The 23,999-nt window shown below is 40.8% G+C and overlaps 1 protein-coding gene and 1 long non-coding RNA gene across 3 annotated transcripts in view; one reads left to right on the top strand and one right to left on the bottom strand.

The window, feature by feature from the left end:
* Positions 1 to 12,697, top strand: LOC134285195 (uncharacterized). Its single transcript, XR_009996202.1, has 2 exons — positions 1 to 433; positions 1,830 to 12,697. It is a non-coding gene; the product is annotated as an uncharacterized LOC134285195 (long non-coding RNA).
* LOC109422828 (sex determination protein fruitless) overlaps positions 4,133 to 23,999 on the bottom strand; it is an 883,045-nt gene continuing 863,178 nt past the window's right edge. For both annotated transcript variants that reach the window (XM_062845500.1, XM_062845503.1), the window contains one exon: positions 4,133 to 23,282. In XM_062845500.1, the coding sequence (XP_062701484.1) occupies positions 22,864 to 23,282 (419 nt within the window). In that variant the 3' untranslated portion in view covers positions 4,133 to 22,863. The remainder of the gene's footprint in view (positions 23,283 to 23,999) is intronic.

The raw sequence follows: 23,999 nt of genomic DNA, 5'->3' as shown, positions 1-23,999 counted from the left end.
TGTTACTTGGGTTGCAACCGTTGTGAGGCCATCAGCAACCACAGAGTAGGGTGAACCAAGGGGAGGACCCCCCTCGAACGTTAGTAGTGCGGATGAGGAAGAAGTCAAAGCCGCAGGTAGAAGTAGCTAGGGACGCCAAACCAAGGCGTAAAAAAATAGGTGCCGAGCGTCTTGAAGGCGATTCAAAGCGATGCCAAGCTTGTGGACCTGGGAGCCGACGTGTGCAGTATTAGACGTACTCGTACGGGTGAGATGATCCTCGGGCTCAAGCGCGACAAGGAGCGCGAAGGCGTCGCCTAAAAAAGTCTGGCAGAAGAGGTCCTTGGCGAAGGGATGGTTACAATGCCAGGAGCAGGTGGCCACTGCTGCCGTTAGGCTACGGAAGGGCTAGGTAGGGACACAGGTGGCCTTGGTACAGCTACTTTTGGTGGACGTAAACAAGTTGGTTGGATGGCCTCATATGCCCAATCTACAAGAAAGGGCACAGACTGGAGTGTGCCAATTACAGAGGGATTACCCTTTTAAATTCGGCGTATAAGATACTGTCGCATGTCCTGTTCAACAGACTGCGACCTCTTGAGGAGTCCTTCGTCGGCGAATACCAGGCTGGTTTTCGTGAGGGCCGATCAACGACGGATCAAATGTTTACCCTGCGGATGATCCTAGATAAATTTCGGGAATATAACTTGCAGACTCACCATCTGTTCATTGATGTTAAAGCAGCGTACGATTCAGTGAAAAGAAATGAGCTTTGGCAGATAATGTCAGAACATGGTTTTCCGGCGAAACTAATTAGGCTGATACGCGCAACGCTGGATGGATCAAAATCAAGTATTCGGATCGCGGACGAAGTGTCTACGTCGTTTGTGACCTTGGATGGATTGAAGCAGGGGGATGCTCTTTCAAATTTATTGTTCAACATTGCACTCGAAGGAGCGATTAGGAGGTCAGGCGTGCAGAGGAATGGCTCTATCATCACACGGTCGCACATGCTCCTCGGTTTTGCGGACGATATTGATCTCATCGGCATCGATCGTAGGGCAGTGGAGGAAGCTTATGCTCCTCTGAAGAGAGAGACAGCGAGGATAGGCTTGACGATTAACTCTACCAAGACGAAGTACATGATAGCGGGTAGAGACAGAAGCAGGCCTAGTGGTGTTAGTGCTGAGGTAGTGATTGATGGGGAAGTGTTTGAAGTTGTTGAAGAATTTGTTTATCTTGGAACACTTGTGACATGTGACAATGACGTTTCCCGTGAAGTGAAAAGGCGTATTGCAGCTGCGAATAGGGCCTTTTACGGATTGCGTAGCCAGCTTAGGTCCCGTAACTTGCAAACGCAAACAAAATTCGCTCTGTATAAGACTCTGATTCTTCCGGTTGCCCTCTACGGTCACGAAGCGTGGACGTTAAAGGAGGTAGACCGAAAAGCTTTTGGAGTTTTTGAGCGCAAAGTGCTGCGGACAATTCTCGGTGGGAAACAAGAAAATGGAGTGTGGCGCAGACGCATGAATCACGAGTTGTACCAAGTGTACGAAGATGCGAATATTGTGAAACGTATAAAATACGGCAGACTTCAGTGGGCTGGACACGTAGTGCGAATGTCGGAAGAAAGAATAGCGAAAACAATATTCAGCAGAGAACACGGTAGAGGTAGGCGACTTCGTGGGCGGCCGCGAACTCGCTGGCTGCACGCGGTTGAAGAAGATCTACGATCCCTACACGTTCGGGGAAACTGGAGGAACATCGCTCAAGACCGACGAAGATGGTGCTCTACTATACGCTCGGCATTGGAGTAAAGTTACTTTGTAGCCAACAAGGTATCAAGGTAGGTAAACAAGTGGGGAAAAATAGGTAGGTTGGCCAGTATGCCAATGCCAACTGACCTTGCACGAGCCACCGGAGGTTTGCTTCAGGTGTCTGGAACAAGGACACAAGTCATGGGACTTTAAAGACCTTGACAGGAGCAAACTGTGTAGGCGATGCGGCGGCGAAGGCCATAAGGCACAAGGCTGTACGAGTCCACCCACATGTTTGATTTGTTCCGGAAAATCCGTGAGCAGCAAGTACCCATCTGGAGCTGCAATGTGTCCGGCCTTCAGAAAAGCCGTAGCAGATAATACAGCTGAACCTGAACCCAAGACCTGAACCACTGCGCCGCAGCTCAGCAACTGCTTTGTCAGGGAGTATGAGAGTAGGGGACAGATATCGCCATCATGTCGGACCCATACCGAGTACCCGCCGGCAATCGGGTCGCGAAAAAAGAGGCGGCGATATGGACGACGGATAAATACCCCGTCCAGGATTTGGTGTCTACTAACTACGAGGGCTTCGTGGTCACCAAAGTAAACGGGGTCTCCTTCTGTAGCTGTTATGCGCCTCCGCGGTGATCAATCGAGCAGTTTACGCAGATGCTGGACTGTATGACGACCGTGCTGACAGGGCGAAGTGCGGTGGCTAGAGGGTGATTTTAATGCTAGGGCCGTAGAATGGGGAAGCCGTTTCATGAATCAGTGGGGTCAGATCCTGCTAGAGACATTGGCCATGCTAGATGTCGATCTGGCTAATGCCGTTACCAAGGGTACCTTTAGTCGAAACGGTATGGCGTCGATTGTCTACATGACTTTTTGTAGTCCTGGCCAAACAAGTAGTTCGAACTGGAGAATAGACGATGGCTACACACACAGCTATAACCTGGCGGTTCGCTACAGTATCGACTACAACAACAGCAGGTAGCGGGTAGAAGAAGAGGGGGCTAGGCCAAGGCCAAGCCCTCGCAGGTGGAAGACATCATCCTTCGACGAAGGGGTTTTTAGGGAGGCGCTCCGCCATGAACGAAACCTACTTGATTTAGACGGCAACGAACTGGTAGCGGTGCTTTCGCGTGCGTGCAATACGGCCATGCCTAGTCAAGTTCTAGGGTAGACTGGGAGGCCATCGGCATACTGGTGGACTCAAGCGATTACGGTCCTGCGCCACGCCTGCCTACGGGCTAGGCGACGGATGCAGCGAGCACGATCAGAGGAAGAGCGAAACGAAAGACGGGTGGTGATCGCCGCTACAAAAGCCGCGCTGAAGACCTAGATAAGGACAAACAAAAATGCCTGCTTCGAGGGTCTCTGTCAGAGTGCCAATGCGAAGCCGTGGGGTGATGTCTACAGGATCGTGGTAGCCAAGGCGAGAATGGTTCCTACAGAGCAATCTTCAGAGATGTTGGAGGGGATCATCGAGGGGCTTTTGCTAAGGGCTGAAAGTCTCTAAAATAAATCGAGGGGATTTTTCCGCGTCATGATCTTAGTTCTTGGCCTCCTTTCGTAGGACAGCCGGGGACTGGGGCTGGCGATAAGGAGAGGGTCGCCGATATGGAGCTTGCGGGAATAGCAAAGTCCGTTAGAGTAGATAAGGCCCCAGGTCCGGACGGAGTTCCGAACCTGGCCTTAAAAGTAGCTATTGCAGAGACTCCCGAGATGTTCAGGTCTGCTATGCAGAAATGCCAGGACGAGGGAGTTATCCCAGAAGTATTGAAGAGGCATAGCCTGGTTCTATTGCCAAGGGCGGGGAAACCATCCGGAGACCCGTCGGCGTATAGACCAATTTGCTTGATTGACACGGCGGAGAAGGTACTCGAAAGATCATCCTCAATAGAGTGTTGAGGCACATCGAGGGTGTAAACGGTCGCTCGGGTAGCCAGTGCGGCTTCTGGAAGGGGCCGTAGACCGTAGACGCTATCCTGTCGGTTACAAAGTCCACCTAGGAAGCTCTCCAGCGTTAGAGGAGGGAGATTTACTACTATGCAGTGACCTTGGATGTAAGAAACGCGTTCAATAAGGGGTGCTATGTATAAGATTCTCGAAAGTTTCTTCCAGAGTCGAGTACTAGTTAACGATACAGAGGTGGATCGGAAGTGTTTTCACATAACCTCAGGAGATTCGCAAGGTTTCATCTGCGGTCCGGTGTTATGGAATGTCATGTAAGACAAGGTGTTGATGTGAAAGTTCCTGCCATAGTCGGCTTTGATGTGTGGATGAATGGACAGCGGTACTGGTGTTCCAAATTATCGTGCGAAGAAATCTACTGAGTATGTCCCAAATAACCCAAGAACACAAAAAAACGGAAAATAAAACAACCAAAAAGGTAAAGTCTCAAGGACGCTTGCGTGGCTTTATTTGTGTCTTTCCAACCTACAGCTAGTAATAATAATAAAAAAAAAAATACTAAAGGTGAGTAAAAATATTTTGATTTTCCATGTGTTGCGGTATTGTGCCTAGCAAAAATATGTACAACCTACTAAACTTAGGTGACTATCCTCTGAAATTGCGATGCATGTGAACTTATCTGCTAAAAAGGTAAAAAAGGTATCTTTTCTGTTAAAGCCTACGAGTAATAAAAAAAAAACCTTATAGCTACGCACCCGTTCTTGTTTTTTTATGTTTGTTTGATTCCTTACTAGTTTTGCTTAAGAAGTTTTCCTTTCCTACATCATTTCTTGCGCTTCCGCCGCGGTCTGCTTGTTTTCAGTTACTCAATCTTCCACAGAAACAACCGCGCGCGCTATGCGACAAGAAATGATTTGTGCTATAAATGTGCTAAAACAAAACTCTCTGAGATAAAAAGGTAAAACTATGTGTGCGGCTACCGCCGCGGTGTAATCAGGAGGTGAGAACAACTTAATCGCAATAATATAAACCTGACAAAACTTACGTTCTAGTTCGCGCAGTATAGTTGTGTTGCTTCTCTTGAGTGATTGTTTGTTTTTTGTTTATGTGTGTGTGCGAGTTCCTAGGTTTCACTTCGCACTAGAACCGCGCAACTTTATTGTTCAAGTTTCGTTTGTGTTTGTGTGTGCACGTTTGTTTCTCTATCAGCTTCTTGTTCTTCACTGGGGTTAGGGTTATTAAAATATAACAAACAAAAAAAAATAAACTTAGATTTATAGGTAACACGTTTTTTCAGGAATTTTCTCGTGGGTAGTGGCTACCGAAAGGGGGTGGAGGATTTGCTATAAAGTTAATGTGTAGTTTTAATAACTGGAGATCATTGGTGTCTTGCATCTGCGCTATTAGTTTGTTAAATTTTGACAAAAGTAAAGTAATCCTGCTTCGACTACAATTTCCCTTGAGTAGACGCGAGTGTTGGTCGTACCTTTTATTGTGCGCTGATTCATATTTTTTTTAGACAGGAGTATATGCACACATTGGGTATGAGTTTTCTTTTTTTTTAACTGTTATACACTTATGCATATGGCACTTGTGGAAGAGACTTTTTCACAGCTTCAGTGTGACTCTATTCGATTATGCCGTTTGTCGGGTTCGGACTAGTTCTACTTTCAACCAAAAATGGTAGCCAATCATCAAGCAAGAGTTAGAGGGAGGGTTTCTGTCATCAAAAAAGTTCTGGGCTCTTCGAATGAACTTTGGAGGACTTTTGGGCTTCCTTCATTTATATGTACTTGTCGACCTTTTGTCTTAGATTCCAAATAAAGTTTAGAGGGTTCGGCTTTCGGAACAAAGACTCTGTTCGTCACATTGGATACTCCTAAAAAGTATTGCTGGTAAATTTTGAATAGATTCGAAAACCCAGGAAAGTGATATGTCACACGAATTCAGGCTTTTTTGCTTCCCATTTTAATACTTACGTGTGAATTCTCAACATCTTGGTGACTTTTTGTTGGTGTGATATTATGGTTACTTTCGGGATCGTAAGGCGATGAAAAACACCTTGAGTAAATAATACAGCTTCCGCTCGATGATTGGGCTTTGACGTCTACCATAACTGGACTGTTCCCGGGGCCAGAGGCTATTGTTATATTGTGTTATGATTATCGATTTGCTAAATGTGAGGTTATGTTTCGTTTATTTTTGACCGTCAACTGATTTTCAACTGGACTGTGGTGGATCAGTAATCGAGCGCCCAGTTAATAAGCAGTCCAGCTAAACAGCAGGCAGTTATCAAGCAGATACTGTATAAGGTTAGAATGCCATGTCGTGTAAATTTACAGAAGTTAACTTCTGTGGAGCCAACGTGGTGTGATGGCTAAAGTGCATGTCTTTTACGCTGAATACATGGGATCGAATTTCACTGTCGGCAAACTCACAAAAATGCAAGTTCTTCCTTCGGAAGGGAACTAAAACGTGTGTTCCATGACAGACTAGCCTAGGGCTAAAAATTTCATTAATACAGATAGGAACAATATAAACTTCTTCAAATTCTCACGATCCAGTTGAGCGCATAATATGTCACAGAAATTTACACTGTTTACACCTACATAAAATATGTTTGATGATTTGAAAATCCGGCCAATCTAGTACAGTTGTTGGAACCGCAGAACTGTAGCTGAATAAAGGTAATGATCCACTAAGTAGTATTGACATTGACGTGATACTTTGTGTTTAGAAACTAGGTATGAAAAAGTCGTGAAAGTGTATGAAAATACTAACGCTTCTCGTAAATAAGAAGTATCGAGAATATTAGTAATTTTCCATTAAACTACCCAGTATTAGAGATTGGTGTTACCCTTGAGCTAAACTTTTAGAATATAATGTTGTCAGGACTTTTCCTCATGAGTCATGACATTCCGGGTCATTTCTCATCACTGATCGGAATTCCATCAAAGTTTAGATCTCTTAGTTGTGGGGTGTAAACAAAGGATTGTGACATGCCCTTTGCTTGTCCTTCCCCTAAAAAAGCATCATTAACAGCAAGCAGCATGGTGAGGTTGTCAGTGTGATGATGCCTCATTGAGGAGTGGAGCTTTGGCGGAGTAAGTCGCCTGCATCATGAGGTTTCGTATTATGCCAAGTGATTCTACCGTAATTTGCTAGGATGGCTGGATACGGATTGTTCCAGTAAATGACGTAACATTCATATAAGTCTGGGGTCTTCCACTTAGAACATAAATTAACGTAAATATTTGCACCGGAATATCTAGATATCCTTTCGCAATTGAAATTTGGATTCGTCAGCTTGTATTTCTGTTTTGTGGATGTTTCTTATAAAAAATCTGCTCAAATTTTTCGGAAACAGTTCAGATTTCAAAACATTTTTTAGAAATATATCATAAAATAACAAATAGATTCTGGGATTATTAAAAATTATATATTACAAAAAAATGCACCCAAAATTTCTTCCATCAGTTTTTCAAAAATTTAGCAAAAACTCCTTCCAGAGTACCGCCACAAACTGCAGAAAGTGTATGAAACCCAACATTTCTACAGAAATACGTCAAGAATACTTGAATTTTCCAAAATGTCATTGAAAGTTCTTCTAATGAGTGATCAAAAAAATTCCTCACAGATTGTTCTGAGCATTCCGTCAGAAAATTTGTAAAAAAAACTTCATGAGAAGTCCTTTTTAGCATATTTTTCTGACCCTAATAAAAGGCTTGCTACACTATCAAAGATTGCTCTTCACCCTACGAGGAGTTATCCTCGCTCGAGTCCTAGGAAAATAATTTACAGAAATCCAGTCCACGAAGAAATCTGAAGTTTACTGTTTTTTTTCTAAAGGAAAAATTCCAGGAGAAACCATAAGAAGAATTTCGGAAGTAATACCTCAAAGAACTGAGAGAGAAACCTCTGAAGAAATCCTTGAACATATCTCTAAAGGAGTCCCAGGAAAATTCTTACGAGGATTCGTCCAGGAATTCCTGAAGAATTCCCTTAAATTAACGAATCCAGGGAGAAATCTCTGAAAGAATCCAATTGAAAGAATTCTTGGAGGAATCCCTCAATGAATCACTGGAATAATTCCCTTTAGAAGTTTCAGAAAGAATTTTGGAGTATGTTAAAATTTTCCGGGAGGAATTATTGAAGTAATTTCGTTAGGAATCACTTCAAGAATCTCGGAAAGATTCCCGAGAGTAATCCATGCAGGATTTTCTGAAGAAATACCGAAAGGTATCCCCGAGAGAATCCCTGTAGGAATCCATATAGGAAACTCTTGACGGATCCCTGAAAGAATCTCGGGAGAATTCCATGAGAAAATCCCAGGAGAAAACCTTGTAGTAATCCCAGGAGAAGTAACTGAAGGAAATTCGGGAAGAATCATTTAAGGATGCGGAATCCCTGAAGGAATCCCAGGAACAATTCCATTGAAAAATCTTTGAAACAATTCTGAAATATTCCAAAGAGGAATTATTGAAGGAATTACGCAAAGAATCTGTCAAGATTTGTCAAGAAATCGCGATAGGAATCCCAGGAGGAATCCATGCAGAAATCCCGGCATCATTCCCTGGAAGAACTCCCTGAAAGAATTCTTGGGAGAAACCTGGGAGAAATCTCTGAACGAATCCTTATAGAAATCCCTTAAGGAATCCCTTAAAGAATGTTGGAATAAATCTATGAGAAAATCCTGAGTGCCTAAGTAACATCTTGATGACCTATTAGCCTTGTAGAGGTTTTGGGGACAGTCATAAAACCTAATACTTTTTATTTTGGTATAACACAACCAAAAAACCTCGCTCGTCGTATATAGCGCAATTGCGGTTCAGTTTCAGGATCAAACATGCGCACGTGCTGAAAGAATGACTCATCTCTGAAAGAATTCCTGGAGAAATCAATGAAGGGATTTCGGAAGGAATCCCTGAAAAATTCTCGGGAGGAATTCTTAAAGGAACATTGTGAGGAATCCTCGAAGAAATTCCTGAGGAATCCCTATAGGAATTCTGAGAGGAATTCCCAAAGGAATTCCGGGAGGAATATCAGAAAGAATCCAGGGAGGAAACTTGGAAAAAATCCATGAAAGAATCCTTCAAAGAACCCTCAAGGAATTTCGGGAGAAATTCGTGAGAAAATCCCATAAGGAATCCATGCAGTAATTCCGGGAGATATCTCTAAAGGAATCCTGTATGGAATCTTGAAGGAATACCGCGAGGGCTCTCTGGAATAATCCGAGAAGAAAACGGAAGTAGTGTCCGAAAGAATCGTCAAAGGAATCCCTGATGGAATTCCTGGAAGAATCCATAGCCTAGGAGAATTTTTTTAACCCTTCAGGATGCGCGCCGTTATGATAAGTACAAGACACATTCTACCGTGACGTTACAACGTTTCGATGCCGTTTTGATAAGATTTCCCACTATAACTCGTAAATACGACGGTAAACCTCAAATATGTTTGCATGTTCGGATTCGTTGTAAAACAATATGATCTGTTGAACAGTTAGTTTCCATTTGTGAAGTGTGTTCAAAATGTGAATTAAGAGCGTGACATTACAACGTTGTAACGTCACGCTACTCGTTCTCATTTTTAACCAGCTTTTGCAATGAAAACTATATGTTCAACTGATCATATATACTGCAAATTTTACAAGGATTCCGAGTGTGCAAAAATGTTTGAGATTTACATGGGTTATAGTGGAAAATCTGACCAAAACGGTGTCAAAACGTTATAACGTAACGGTAGAATGTGTCACAACACAATCGAAAACCTCGCTTCTCGTATACAGCGCGAGCGTGGTGCATTTAAGGATCAAAAAGGCGCGTATGCTGAAAGGTTAAACCATCCCTGAAAGAATTCCAGGAGATCAGGAGAAATCAATAGAGATAATCCCTGAAAGAATCACGGGAGGTATCTGTGAAGAAATACCGATAGGAATCCCTGAAATAATCCCGGGAGGAATCTCTGAAGGAGTCCTGGAAGTAATCTAGGAAGGATTCCTAGGAGTAATCTCCAATGGTATTCCTAAAAGAATCTCTGTAGGTATTTTCAAAGAATCTCTATAGGAATCCCTAAGAGAATATGTGGGAGAATTTCCTTAAAATCCCAGAAGGAACTCCGGAAAGAATCCTTGAAATATTCCCGGGAGAAGTCCCTGAATGAATACTGAAAGAAATCCCAGGAATAATCTCCTAAGTTATTTCTAAAAGAATCACTGTGGGAATTCCTAAAAAAAAACCTGGGAGAATTTACTTTAAAATCCCATAAGGAACTCCGGGGAAAATCCCTGAAGAAAAGCCGGGAGGAATCCCTGAAATAATCCCGTGATGATTCTCCTTGAAGGAGTCCTTGAAAGAATTCCTCGGGAAAATTAGCTTAAGAACCCCGTGAAATAAACCCGGAAGGAATCTCTGGATGAATCCTAGAAGAAATCCTCGGAGGAATCCATAGAGAAGGAACCCCTTGAAGAATCTTGGTTGCAATCCGTGAGCCTTGGCAGGAATCCCTGTAGAAATCTCTACAGGAAATACGAGAAGAATAAATGACGGAATATCGGGACTTGGGAGGGAATTCTGAAAGAATCCTCGAGAAAGTCCTCGAATAATCTTGAGAGATATCCAGAAAGGAATGAAATTCCCTTAAGGTAATACTGGGAGGAATCCCGGGAGGAATCCCAGGAGAAATCTCTAAAGTTAGTTTGGGAAAAGAATCCGTGGAGAAATCTCATAAGATATCACAGAAGGCATCCCTGAAAATATGCCGGAAGAAATATTTTGCAAGAATGCCCGGAGGACAGGGATAGGGTGCGACTCAAAACTCTTTGCGTGCCGCACACGCTGCTACGAGACAGCACAACAAACCAGAAGGAGACGAGTACGAGTAAACGGTTGTGTGTTGCTCGCTTACTTTGCCGCGCGCTGGAGCTCTCCTGTCTCTCACGATCTGTCGTATGCACTCTCTCGGTGCTTGTCTCCGTGCTTTGCACTTAACTTGATACTACGCATGATTGGGAAAACTTCGAATCAAACGACCCATCACTCGTCAACCCTTGACAAGCTTAACAACTTTGCCGAAAACACAAACTCTTCAATTAATGTATTAAATGATTTTTCCTGTTTGGAGACAAGCACAGTCTCAAGCACCGTGCATTACTCCCTGCGCCGTAGAGCTAGTGCTGCGATTTGTCTCTCGCGCAATTACGAAAGCTCTCACTCATACGTCTCTGTCTCTCGGCAAAACGGGAGACAAGCACTTGAGATTGTGTGAAGCACACGCTTTTTTCGCACCGCACGGTGCATGCCGCCAATCCTTGCCGGAGGATTCAGAAAACCTGGAAGAAATTTCTGAATCTCAGGTTTTTTTATGAGTGACCGGGAGAAATCTCTAAAGGATTCTCTGGAAGAATGAATTAATTGCTCTGGACTTGAAATATCCTGAAACATTTTCGTAGATATCGTTTCAGGCAATTTCCGACATCAGCAAATTCGTTTTTTGTTTCTTATACACCCTTTCCAGAAACTAAAAATACGCTACAGAAAGCAGCAAAATTTTGAATTTATCGGTGTTCCTGCAAACAAGTAAACAGTATACGAAATTGTTCAAATTTGTTGACCGATAATAATCGATTTCATTCTTGCAGCTCACCCAGTGCGGTGCATTTAAGGATTCCTGAAATAATCCCGGGAAGAATCTCTGGAGGAATCTCGGAAAAAGTTCTAGAAGGAAACCCAGGAGTAATCTCTGAAGGAATCTTTGAAGGAATTTCTGAAAGAATCCCTGGGATTTTTTAAGAATCCCTGAAAGAACCCAGGGAGGAATCAATGAAGCAATTTAAAAAGAAGTCCCTAAAATAATCCCGGGAAGAATCTCTGGATGAAACCAGGTTAAGCAGAACAATTCCTCTAGCTGCTTCTTTGGTGCGGTTGCCTTCGTCATACCCAAAACGAGATAAATTGTGAAGTCGTAAGTGAGGTAAAATTGAAACGTGAAAATTTGCGTAATTATTCGGTTTCAGTGCTATGGAGGGTGATAATTGATAGTATACATATTTTTGCTTCCATATTATGAGCCATTGGCAAAGGTCAGTTTGAATATCTGTAACTATCGACTGATATGGCGGAAATTAACGCATATGAGGAAGAAGATTTCCTCCCTATATCATTGGGGTTTTCAAAGACATGTTAAACATTTTGGGACACTTTTTGTTGATTTCTTTTAGATAACAGCATGCATATCAGACCTATCCAGATATTCATGATATCAAAAAACTATAAGCTGTAAAGTAATAGAGCTGAAAACCTCAACTTTGCTAATTTTGCCGCAATTATTCATCCCGTTTCCCTCCTTCCAAACATACAAAATAACAACAAAATTCCAAGTGACATTAATCACAAAATCAGGATAAATGCAAATGCGTAAAATCTTCTCCTCTCCATTCCTACCCCCCACTCAATATCAATAAATTTCAATAATATTGTAAAAATTATCGGTCCCAGACCACGCACTACAAAGGGGGGCCGATTCCTCGACCCGAAACAAAAAACCTGGGAAAACCCCCGAACATTGTCCTGCCCAAAAACAGTAAATTAAAATTCACGAATATATTAACCAAAAGTCGTTGTTGTCGTCGTCGTCATTGGCATCGGAATCCGGTTTGGGAATGGCCAGCGCGTGGCCCATCCTCGGGGAAAGGTCCGAATGGATTTCGGAGAGCGCGAGAGGAAAGAAAAAAAAAACACGAAACGGAGAAACCGGAAATGTAATTTTTTCGACAACGAGATAAAATGACCTTTTCCACACCCACCCACGCACGCACGCAGTGAGCAAATTCGAGAAATTAAAACAAATTTGGGCAGAAGAAAAGCCATCCATCAGAAGTCCCGATCGGATTCCGGGGCTTGTGGGTCGCTTCGATTATTTTTTTTTTTGCAGAAGCGCTTCTACATAGTGCTAACCAGTTGATGATTGGTAGGTTGGCATCAATAAATAATGTTGGTAAAAATCGCTTTTTGGTTCAATTTGTTTTTGGACTTCAACAAGTTTTTTTTCATTCACTGCATCTAACAATGAACTTTTTTAAAACTTTGCTTTTGTTTCCAGATTTAAAAAAAGTTTATTTTTCATTTTTTTTTGTAAAAAAGTATGATTTTTACAAGTATTTAACTTTGTTGAATATCTCAAAACAAATTACGTATGATTTTTGTATTAAACATTTTGGCAGTTGCCCAATTTTTTGAAAACTCGATCAGAGCGAAATTTACCGAGGGGTGGTTTAACAATTCACTACTGTCATGCAAACTTTAAGATTGTTTTTTCAAACACTTGGTGGCCGGGGCCACCAAATATTAAAAAAAATAGGTTCCAGCTCTGTTTTGCATACAAATTCAGAATATTTAGTTGTTTTGATACAATTTGAAATAAAAAATTCAGACCAAGGCTCAATTTGGATTTTTTATTGATTTTTTTTTCTTTTTTGCAGTATATTAGATTTTTGGAAAATGCATTAAAACATCCGATCTAGTTAAGAACGACTATTATAAGCGTGATCGTTGTGCATCCGGTGAATGACATTTTGCAGCACTGCCCAGCGGATGGGTAATTATTCGCTCGTTCGTTTTGGCTACGCAAGCGTAGCCTTAATCCAAGTTGGTGAGAGGTGAATTAAAAATTCGCGAATGGCCAACATCATTATAGTGTGATGGGAACAACTGTGCGTGTATGTGTGACAGCGAGCATGAGGGTGGTGGAAGAGGATGACCAGACAACCGATAGACGATGGCTGATGGTGGTCATTCCCTAGGGGAGGGAAAGTGCCCCGAGATTTACGTTATTATTTTCCAAGGGGTTGGGGGTGGACCGTGGGGATACTCATACGCATAAGCGATTCCATCCCATCATCGCAGGCCAGAGTGGTTGGTGTATCAATTTGGGAAAGGATATTTTTCTGCGTTTTTTCTCCAGTCGAAAACTGCAACTGTACGTACATTACTGGTGAAGCGGCGAGTAGTGTTTATTTGATCGGTAATAATGAGATTTTTGCGGCTGATTTCGTGTCAAATTAAGCGAATTAAATCAATCAGTGGTGGATAACGATCGAATGCGGTATTTTTCTGCGATTTTGGGACACTTGTGGGTATTCAGGAAGCTTAGTGGAAGGATGGAGTACTTCAATGTTTAGGGATTCACATGGGAAATTTAATTTTATTAGGGTGCCTGTACCAGTTATCGGACTACCTAAGGAAAACTATTTCAACAAAAAATAGAAGAAGACCGACGAATGTCATCGATATATCAAATGATTGATTCGTTTCCATACTTTACAAGAAAAATATAAAATCGGAGCCAAAACTACTTTTAGTATTTTTACGGCGTGTGCCAATGATAGGAACCCTGTACGAGTTATGGACATGTTTTATTATTTCGGTACCACTACGCACTATTTACATGCATTCCTTATGTAATTAGCCATAACTGGTACACTATGACGAAATAGGGTGCAAGGAAGCCGAAAAATTAAGGATAATGATTTCTTTCTATCATAATTTGAACAAATTGTGAAGTTTGAATCATTGCAACCATCTTTTGTGGATTACGTTCACAAAAATTTTCTTGTTGATTTGCATCGTTAAAGGTTAAAAATCAGCTATAACGAATTTGAGGTACTGTAGCCATAACTGGTACACTGAGCCTATATTCTAATACAGCACTTCATGGGACCTTTTTATGGAGCTTAACTGATAAAATTAAAAAAAAAAAACGTGTCGAATTGACAAAGGTTATAAAGACTCACTTGAGAATGGCGAATTTTTTAAAACTGAAAAAGCGCTTTTTTCCAAAATGATTAACAAATCGCAGAAATAGAGCTTTTTGACATAATCCTCTAGGTGGGACGCGGGAGGCCTAGTCCAAGTCTACGATTAATATAAATTTTAAAAATTGAGCACAGACAACAATCTACAAGATAAGGGAAGAAAGTTAAACGTATCTGTTAGAAATTGCAATTGTAACTAGATACAAAATTTTGAACCTGCTTGTTATGCTTGGTACAGTTCGAAGCAAAATGTTAAGGTGTCCGTCTTGAATATATCGAAGAATTACTAGATGAATTCCAATTAAAATTAAAATTATTCTTGGTTTGAAACTTCGCTCAACGGTCGAACTTTTTCTGCATGCAAAACTAATGGAAGGCGTTGGCATTAAAAAGTTCGATTGAAAACTTTGTAGAAGGATGTTATTTGACACATTCTACCGTGACGTAACAACGTTTTGACGCCTTTTCTTCACATTTTCCATTATAACTTGTAAATTCGACCGTAAACCCTTAAATATTTTTACATATTCAGATTCCTTATAAAATTTCCAAAAGCTATGATCTGTTGAACAGTTTTCATTGGAAAGTATGTTGAAAATGGGAATGAGTAGCGTGACGTTACAACGTTGTATAGTCACACTACTAAACATCTTGTTAATACGGATAAAAAAAGACTTGTTCCCCATACCAGATACACCCATATTGAATGGTTTTAGAGCCTTAAACTCCATTAAACAGTCACCGTTTTGAATTTTGAGACACCATCTTGGAAATTTTGGTCACCATCTTGGATATTTTATTTGTCATTTTTGGACTCCAGACTTCTTCCCAATACCAGATACACCCATATTGCATGGTTTTAGAGCCTAAAACTCCATTAAACAGAAGCCATTTTGAATTTTGAGCTGCCATCTTGGATTTTGGACCGCCATCTTGGATATTCTGGTTGCCATTTTTGGAGTTCAGACTTCTTCTCCATATCAAATATACCGTCAAATGGGGTAACTTGCAACACTTTTCGACTTTGAAGCAATATCATTGAAAATCTAAACATATGGAACATACTGTAAAGCATCGTGTACACTAATTACCACGAATAGAATACTATGCAGCAATTGATTTACCAGAATACGTTGCCACCTAATCAGGAGGTGCAAAATACATGCTTGTTGCAAGTTACCCCATCTGTGGGGTAACTTGCAACACATGACATGAAGCTAAGTTAGCTACCATTAAACTGCTCTTACATTCTAGTTCTTGTTTATATTATAAGTTTTTGATGTGAAGCGTGGGAAATGGTTTGAAAAGATATACACTAACCAACTGAAATATGATTTTTTTTAATTAAAGGGTTGATAGTTATTATAAGCGAGGATATATGGTTTCACTGCAGGTTTTACGTCTCACAAATATTAAATATATGTGGAGCTCATGACTCAGTACTAGTTACAATATGTCAACAATGCTTAATGTAATTTGCTGAAAAGGTTAAGTTATTCATCTTTAGGTAATTTTCAGTTCGAAGTAGTGTATGGCTACTTAGCTAAAATAACATGATTTAAACACTCATTCAACTTTCTAAATATTAAATTGGGGCATTCTAGTGCAATAATTTACTCTATTAGGTTCAGAATGGTTGTTGGTGATTGTTTTAAGATCGTCCATAAACTAAATTAAACTTTAATCGAGGTGAAACATGATAAAATTTCAAAATATGGAAGTCCTTATCTTTGTTTGAAGGTTACGTACAAATAAAGATAAATTTGAGTCGACATTTGAAAATAAGCACGATACGTAATTATTGAATGATCCATTTCAATTATTTCTACTTGAAATATCGTAAAATGAAAATAAATTATAGAAAGTTTTGTTAATTTCAACTGTTGCAAGTTACCCCATAGTGGTCGTCGCATATGATAATGATTTTTTACATTACTTAGTCGATAACTTTATCAAACTTTTATCGTTTAGCTAAGCTTACTATTATGTACCCTAACTGCAAGAAAGGTCATCAAACTTATCGCACTTACTATAGGAGAGAGGTAAAGCACGATTTTCATACTTGTTTTTATGGCATAAAATGAGCAAATCGTTTTAACAGTGTAGTCAAACAATAAACAAAGAAACAAAATTATTTTTTCCACTAAAACGATCTTCGGTACACATAATTTTGATAACCGAAATGGTGGGGCATACTAGCTTTCATTATTATGTGAAAATAGTTCACATTTAATGTATGTCATCGTGTTGCAAGTTACACCGCTGTTGCAAGTAACCCCGTTTGACGGTACCCATATTGCATGGTTTCAGGTCCTAAAACCAGGGATGGGAACACTCACTTGCAGAGAGTTACACTCACTTGATGTTTTCTCAGCTCAGAAGCGTGCAATCAAGAAATGATGTATGGACGACTTTTGCCTTGTGGTTTTGTCTAAAAGTTTGCCGAACAGAGTAGGGGTCGCACACGCATATCAAAGTTGTGAAAGCGACTCTCCACGAGGTGAGTGTAATTTACATTCACCTCGTGGAGAGTAGCCTTCGCAGTTCCTTCACGGCTTCGGTATGGGTGTGCGACCCCTACTCTATTCGGCAAACTTTTAGACAAAACCACAAGGCAAAAGTCGTCCATAAATCATTTCTTGATTGCACGCTTCTGAGCTGAGAAATCATCAAGTGAGTGTAACTCTCTGCAAGTGAGTGTTTCCATCTTTGCCTAAAACTCAATTAAACAGTCGCCATCTTGAGTTTGAAGCCGCCATCTTGGATTTTATACCGCCATCTTAGACTCCGGACATCTTCTTCATACCATATATGTATACTCATATTGCATGGTTTTAGAGCCTAAAACTCTATTGAACAACCGCCATCTTGAATTTTGGGCCGATATCGTGAATTTTCTGGTCTCCAGTGAACATTTTCGCTCTAAATTCGTCAACCATGCTAAAGGTTACAAAATTCGCCGCAGTTTGGGGTGTCGCATGATGGGTCTTGGTTCAGTTTCATTTACGGCCAGTTCCACCGGTGTTGGTCCGGATCACTGAAATGGTCATAACTCCTGAACGCCTCGACCGATCCGAATCAATTTTGATAGCAAACAATGCGGTAAAATTCCGATTCGATTCGAGCTATAATCCGAAAAATGAGTGAACTTTTTCTGCGCACAGACATACATACATACACACATACAGACATCATTTCAATTCGTGGAACTGAGTTGATTGGTATATGTGACTTGACCCTCTGAGCCTTCTTTCGAAAATTCGTTTTTTGAGTGAACATATAGCCTTTCAACGCACTTCGGTGTACAAAAAAGGCAAACCCGTCAAAATTCGTTCGAAATTTCGATTTTTCAAATCATGAGTTAAATACGTGAACTAACAGTATGTGCTTCAAGATTCCCAATTTTCAAGCGCTTATTCTAAAAATTCACATTTTTTTCAGTTGTACCCCTATTGTAGGAAACCGGCGATATGATGATTTCAGTTTCGTAGGTGCCTGGATATTTTTTGGGTTTTACAAAACCCAAAAAAAAAATCCGAAAAACTCTTTGGAAATCTTACTATTTTGTTTAATTTCTTATGAAGGTAATACTCAAAAGCTTTATTTTACCATACCTTATATCAAATCGATTTGAGGAGGTGTTTCACACATTCATAAAACCAAAGTGAAATTATCTTGGTTTTATAGGCGCCAACTTGAACGTCGTAGGGGGGGAGGGGGGGGGGGGGGCTAATGTCTTCAAAATCTGACTCAATGTTACTTTTTACAGCGGCCCATCTATATATATAAAAATGAGTTTGAAGTCCCTTTGAGGCAACAAACCTCAAGAACGGCTGAACCAATCATGATGACTCTTACATGGATTGATTTGTATTTATGGTGGCTGTGTTTATATGTATAAAAAGTTATGAAAATCAATTTAAATATAGAGAAAATGTGAAACATCCGAAATTTGAAAAGAAAATAAACACGATCGCAATAAAACCGATCTAGAGTGCCGTGCTGCAATGAACCCAAAAGTTGTCAAACCACCACAGCCACAAATGGCAACACAACGTTTGCCGGGACAGCTAGTTCAAGATAAGAACATTAAAAAGATCAATGTTTATAAAGATTTTTTTTTTAATTTTTTGGACTGAGAACAGTTTTGAATTTTTCGGGACCAACATTTCAAAATGGTGTAACTGCTTTTGCAACCAATAATGCCTTCTCACACAGCTGTGGATAGTATTTCAGTCGTCTCGCGCAATTCACATCCATTAAAAGAAACAGGAGGGATTTGTCTTTCTATTTGTGCTGGTTAATTGCTCGGGTGAGATGATCTACAGTTTTGTGAGAAGGCATTGCTTGCAAAAGCTGTTACTTTCTTTTGAAATGATGATGCCGGATTTCGAAACAATATTTAAGAAGCTAGAAAACTGTCACCATCTCGTACAAATTGTAATATATCCCGGATAATTGAAGTTTTCTACAGCTTGTATCACAAAGTATCACAAATCGTCTCAAAATTAATGTACATATCACAGACAAACAGAAGTAACACTCTAACAATTCTCAACGTACGCCGATTCAACTGTTGATTTGAAAACTTGATAGTTGGACAGCCATCCAGTGAACATGTTTTCGTGACATAATTTGCATTGAGACATGTTGAAAGTGTTACGTCTGTTTGTCTGTGGGTGTTACTCAGTATTTTGAGAAAATTCATAATCAATCATACTTTTGAGACGATCAAACTTCAGAGTTTTCTATACTGAATAATTGAAGTTTTTAAAAAGTATACCAGAAATGCACTGTACTTCACTTGTTAATAATCATTCTTATGCAAATAGGGTAGAAGTTTCAGTTTTGGCCAGCCCGGAGTTTTGGCCATAGTGCGGTATTCAGCCTGTTACGATCTAAATCGGCATAAATTTATTTTTTGTTAGTAGATTCTAATGCAATATGATGATTAAAGCTGTCAAAAGCATACATTTTGACTAAAAACTAGAAGAAAAAAAAATTTCCTTAAAAAATCCACTCCCATATGTCTATTTTGGCCAGGGTGCTTCTAATTTGGACACTCCCATAAGAAATACACGTGATTGGCCAAAATAGAAACCTAAGTTGAGAATATGGCCAAAACTGCGGCAGTGCTTCTATCTTGGCCAGTGCCACTTTTAATACAAAAATCAAGTACACTAAATTCTTTTTTTACACGATCTTTTTTTACGCGGTTTTATTTTACACGATTTTTTTACACGATTTTCTCGAAATTACGCGATGAGTTTTTGGAAAGATTCTTCTCTCCTGGTCGCAATTTACTTCCGATGGGGCTCAAATTTCTACCAGAGATCTCTCTTATCATCCTTGATACCCTGTCAAAATTTTAGGATGATCCGATAAAAAAAGTCTTGAAAACTTTTTTTACACGATTTTTTTTACGCGGAACAAAAAATCGCGTAAAACAGAATTTAGTGTATTAGCTTGATTTCTCCATTTTTCTTATAAAGTATAGATATAAACCTTCCATTTGAGCATTGGTTGTTTCCATAGGATTATTGGTTATTTTTATAAAAATGATTTCTCTGAGACTGGCCAAAACCGGTGCCCGCACCCTATCAAATATGGTTAACCCAAGTACACACGCAGTCGAAGCTATGCATGTTTCATATATGTATAGGGTCAATGCCGGATTTGGACTGCTGGGGGCCCAGGGCAAACCCTATAAAATGGACTCCAAAAGCAAGGGTACAATGATACATATTGCCCATTTTACTGGCATTTTACCAGGTTAGCTGGTATGTCTGAAACATACTGGAAAAACTTGTAATTAGAAGGCACGAAATGTTGCTAATTGGCAAATTGAGAGATGAAATTTGTGAAAAAGCAAAGATTTTGAAAAAATAACTTTAAAACAAAGTTTAAAACTTTGAATACAAAGGGGCCCAAGTGACCATTTTGTCGATTTGGAGCTGAGTATATCAAAACATTCTTCAGATTTCAAGCTTTCAGGAACTTTTTTTAAGATTATGTTTATGATTATACTAAACAATATAATAAATCGGAGAAAATTGGGTGATTTCTTAACTCCATACATTTTGTATGGGATGTAAATTTGATGAAAAGCTTTCAAACTAATTTCCTCGAAAGGATTTTTGTCACTTACACCTCTTTGCTTCTAACCCCCTCAATTATAAAGCATGGAGAAACATTAAGGGGACTCACTAAACAGTTCAAACTGCTGCGTAAGCCATGATTTTCTGCTCTTTGAAAAATCGAAGATTGCCTTGGTGATTGCGACGTTTAAGCAGAATATCCTTTAACCCTTATGTGGCCGACAGGGTACCCCGGTTCCCAGCGCCCATTTAAAATGCACGATGTAGAAAAAAGCAAAAAGTTTGTCGGACACATAACAATTAGTCAGCGATTTACGCTGTGATCAGTGAATCCCCCTATTATTTTTCGAGGGCCGCACAAAACTTAGTTGTGGGCCGCAGTGTGGTGATCACTGCTTTAACATGTAAAATGCAAAACACCCTTAGGCGTTCCGTAGAGAATGAGGCAATCCATGAGACAGATGGCATAAGCTGATTTTACCATGATTTTTTGAAATTCGATGAACGGGGTGACAGTTGAATACAATGGAATTTGTTAGAAAATGATGTCACTTGACGTAACTTCGTTATCCCGGGAGCGGTCGCATCGTGTAGTGAGTACACGCACCATAAAAAAAAAGAACACTTGTGGTACACAGCGTGATTGTGGCGTTGCTGAGGGTGGCCGAAAACGCGGCTACTCGAGGGTTAAGTGACGCTAACATTGTGTTTACACTTTTAGATGCCCCATCCAGTGTTGGTAAAAACTCAAATTCTCAAATCTCATGGTTTAGTTGCTTCACGCGCGATTCTTGACTCGCCAAACTCACCGCCGAAAAAATCATGCATGAGTTGACTCGTGATTTTACTCATTGCTTTATTTCTTGGTGTTCTTATTGTTTACACCGAAGTTTTTAGGATTGTATGATAGAACAAAAGCAAATCTAGCATACAACAACATTGAAAGCCGTTTAAATTAATTTGGATTCGTTTTACAAGCGAACGAGATTTCGGCGCTTGACTCGTGAGAGCGAGATTTTGCATGAAAATCTCGCGCGTGAGAAAATGATTCAGAATCGCGCGCGAGTTTGCTCACGCAGGAGCGGCTCATGAGTGCGCTTTGAGTGTGAGTTTACCAACACTGGCCCCATCGCGATGAGTCGCTATAGAGAGCCTTATAAGATATAACTTTTTCACAAGGCTCTGATCACTTTGCGGTCTTTGACAAAACTTTCCGGCACATCCTAGTCTATAGTTATGAATCATCAGCTATGTGGTTCTAGAAGAATCTGAAACTCCAATGAGCAAAATGCAAAATAAACTCCCATTTCAAATGCGTATTGCACGCTACTTTCTATTACTGGAATTCGACATCAGGTGAATCCGAGATTTTATCGAAGTTGTGTTAATGGTTTCATATAATCTTGATCAAAGTGTTAAGAATGTTCAAGGTATAGACTTTCTGCCGCTCGATACAAACCTCTCTCTCTAACTCTTGGAAAAGATGGAAACAAAAAAAGAATAATGAAATCAAAATGAAAGAATGCGTGGTTGAAGTAGAACTAATATGGTTTCAAGTGTTACGTCCTGAGGATAATTCAGAAAAAAAACTGCCGTTTTCCGGTCAATTTTCATGCTGTACGATTCTGAAAGAATTTTTAATATTTTACCGTTCAACAGTGTTCTTTTTTAGGATACAATTTTCGAACATTTATCACTTTAGGCATTTTGTTTTTGTTTTTGAGTTTTTTACGTCACACAATGCTTCTCTGCTTGCTGACTGCTTCTGCTCTGGTTCCCTATAGCTAGGAAGGTAGTTTGCAGATTATGACTTACCGCGCTCACAGCTCTGGGGGGGTATTTGGTAACACAACAAACATTAACCAACGAGGAGGGGGGAGTGAGTGGTCGGCGGCCTCCGGTATCCGGGCCGCGGTCCGAACAGCACAGCGTGTCTTCTTAGATATTCGTTTGTTTGTTTTTTTTTGTTTTTGTTTTACAACTAAAAGCCTTAATTAGGAACTTGACTTGGAAATAATAATTTCTTATGGCATCGTTAAGCTAGGCTCCACGGTTGGACATTTAAACGATACGGCGATTTACATCTTCTTTTTTTGTTTTTTTCTTCTTTGCTCTTTTCCTGATTAATGTAGCTGACGTCGAACATTTACGTAGTGTTTACTGTGTGTGTGTTTATGTGTGAACCAACGGACGCGTGCGTGTTTCCGCAGGCGTGCCAGTCACTGCACTAGGCTGCACGTAGTCTTGCGCGCTGGTCGGTAGGTGTCGCCTTGTTCCCTGTAGTAATCCGGATGATCTGAAGGTTTTACATCTGCATTTTGCAGTTTGGCGACGTGCCGAACTTGGGTGTGGGGGGTGCCGTCAGCCGGTCGGCGTGCTTCGACCGGAGATGCGACCGGAGCGTGTCTATTCGGCTGTAGGACGCTGGACAGTACGGGCACACGGATCGCTGCGGGGTGTGCGAGTGGAAGTGATGCCAGCGGTTGGTGACCTCCTTGCCGCACGATCGGCACCGCCAGGCCGTGCCCGGTTCCCGCGAGGGGGTGAACATGTTGTGATAGGACATCTGGTGGTGCGGCGGAAAGTGCGGATGCAGGGACAGATCACCAGCGCCACCGCCTCCGCCGCCTCCGCTGGGTCCGTCGGGCGACGTTACGAGACAGGACGTGAGAATGCTGCTGGCGTGACGGGACAAATGGTGCTCATACTGTCCTCCCCCCGGCCCTGCAACCAACAGAGGAACAAAAACACACCGATTGGGCAAAGAAACTTATTGGAGGGGCCCCTCGTAGCTCTTACTAGAATAGGATCGTGTGTCTGAGTGTGGATATGGGGGTGTTTGTGTGTGTGTAGAGTGTAGTAGGGAGCAAGAGTGTGTATGAAGGCGGTGGTGTAGATGAAGCTAGAGAGCAAGTAGACAGATTTTCTCGGGTTCTAGTGGTTTTGGGGGATGTGGAGTGGTGATTGAAATGGCATTAGGTTGATGCACGAACGGATAAATAAAACTAACAGGGAGAGACACAAAAAAAACTGCATAAAAGAAAGAAATGAATTTACTGATGAACAGTGCAAGCGGATCTGCTTACTCGGAACGGATAATGAATTCGCGTTTGATTATAGTAGGCTTATCTCGGCGTGTTTCACTAGTGATCATCAGGACGTGAGATAAAACATTGATTGAATTTGCCGATAATTCGGACTAGTGTGTCCGAATGCACTTCATTATGGAAGGTTTTTGTTTGTTGTTTTTCAAGTTGGCAACCAAAAAATAATTTGATTTTTTTCCCGTCGGCTTCTTTTAGTCGCGTTAGTTGCAATACACAACTTTGATTATGATTGGAACATTATAGAAGGGGAACAGGAACTAAATTCAATTAAACTTATGATGAGTTTGGAATGAAAATGATTGAATGACACCCTCGCTGGTTGGTGGGGTGAGAA

The sequence above is a fragment of the Aedes albopictus genome, chromosome 1 (assembly GCF_035046485.1).
Source record: "Aedes albopictus strain Foshan chromosome 1, AalbF5, whole genome shotgun sequence".
NCBI lineage: Eukaryota > Metazoa > Arthropoda > Insecta > Diptera > Culicidae > Aedes > Aedes albopictus.
Note: the sequence above shows the minus strand (reverse complement) of the source record. Positions and strands in the feature narration are given on the sequence as shown.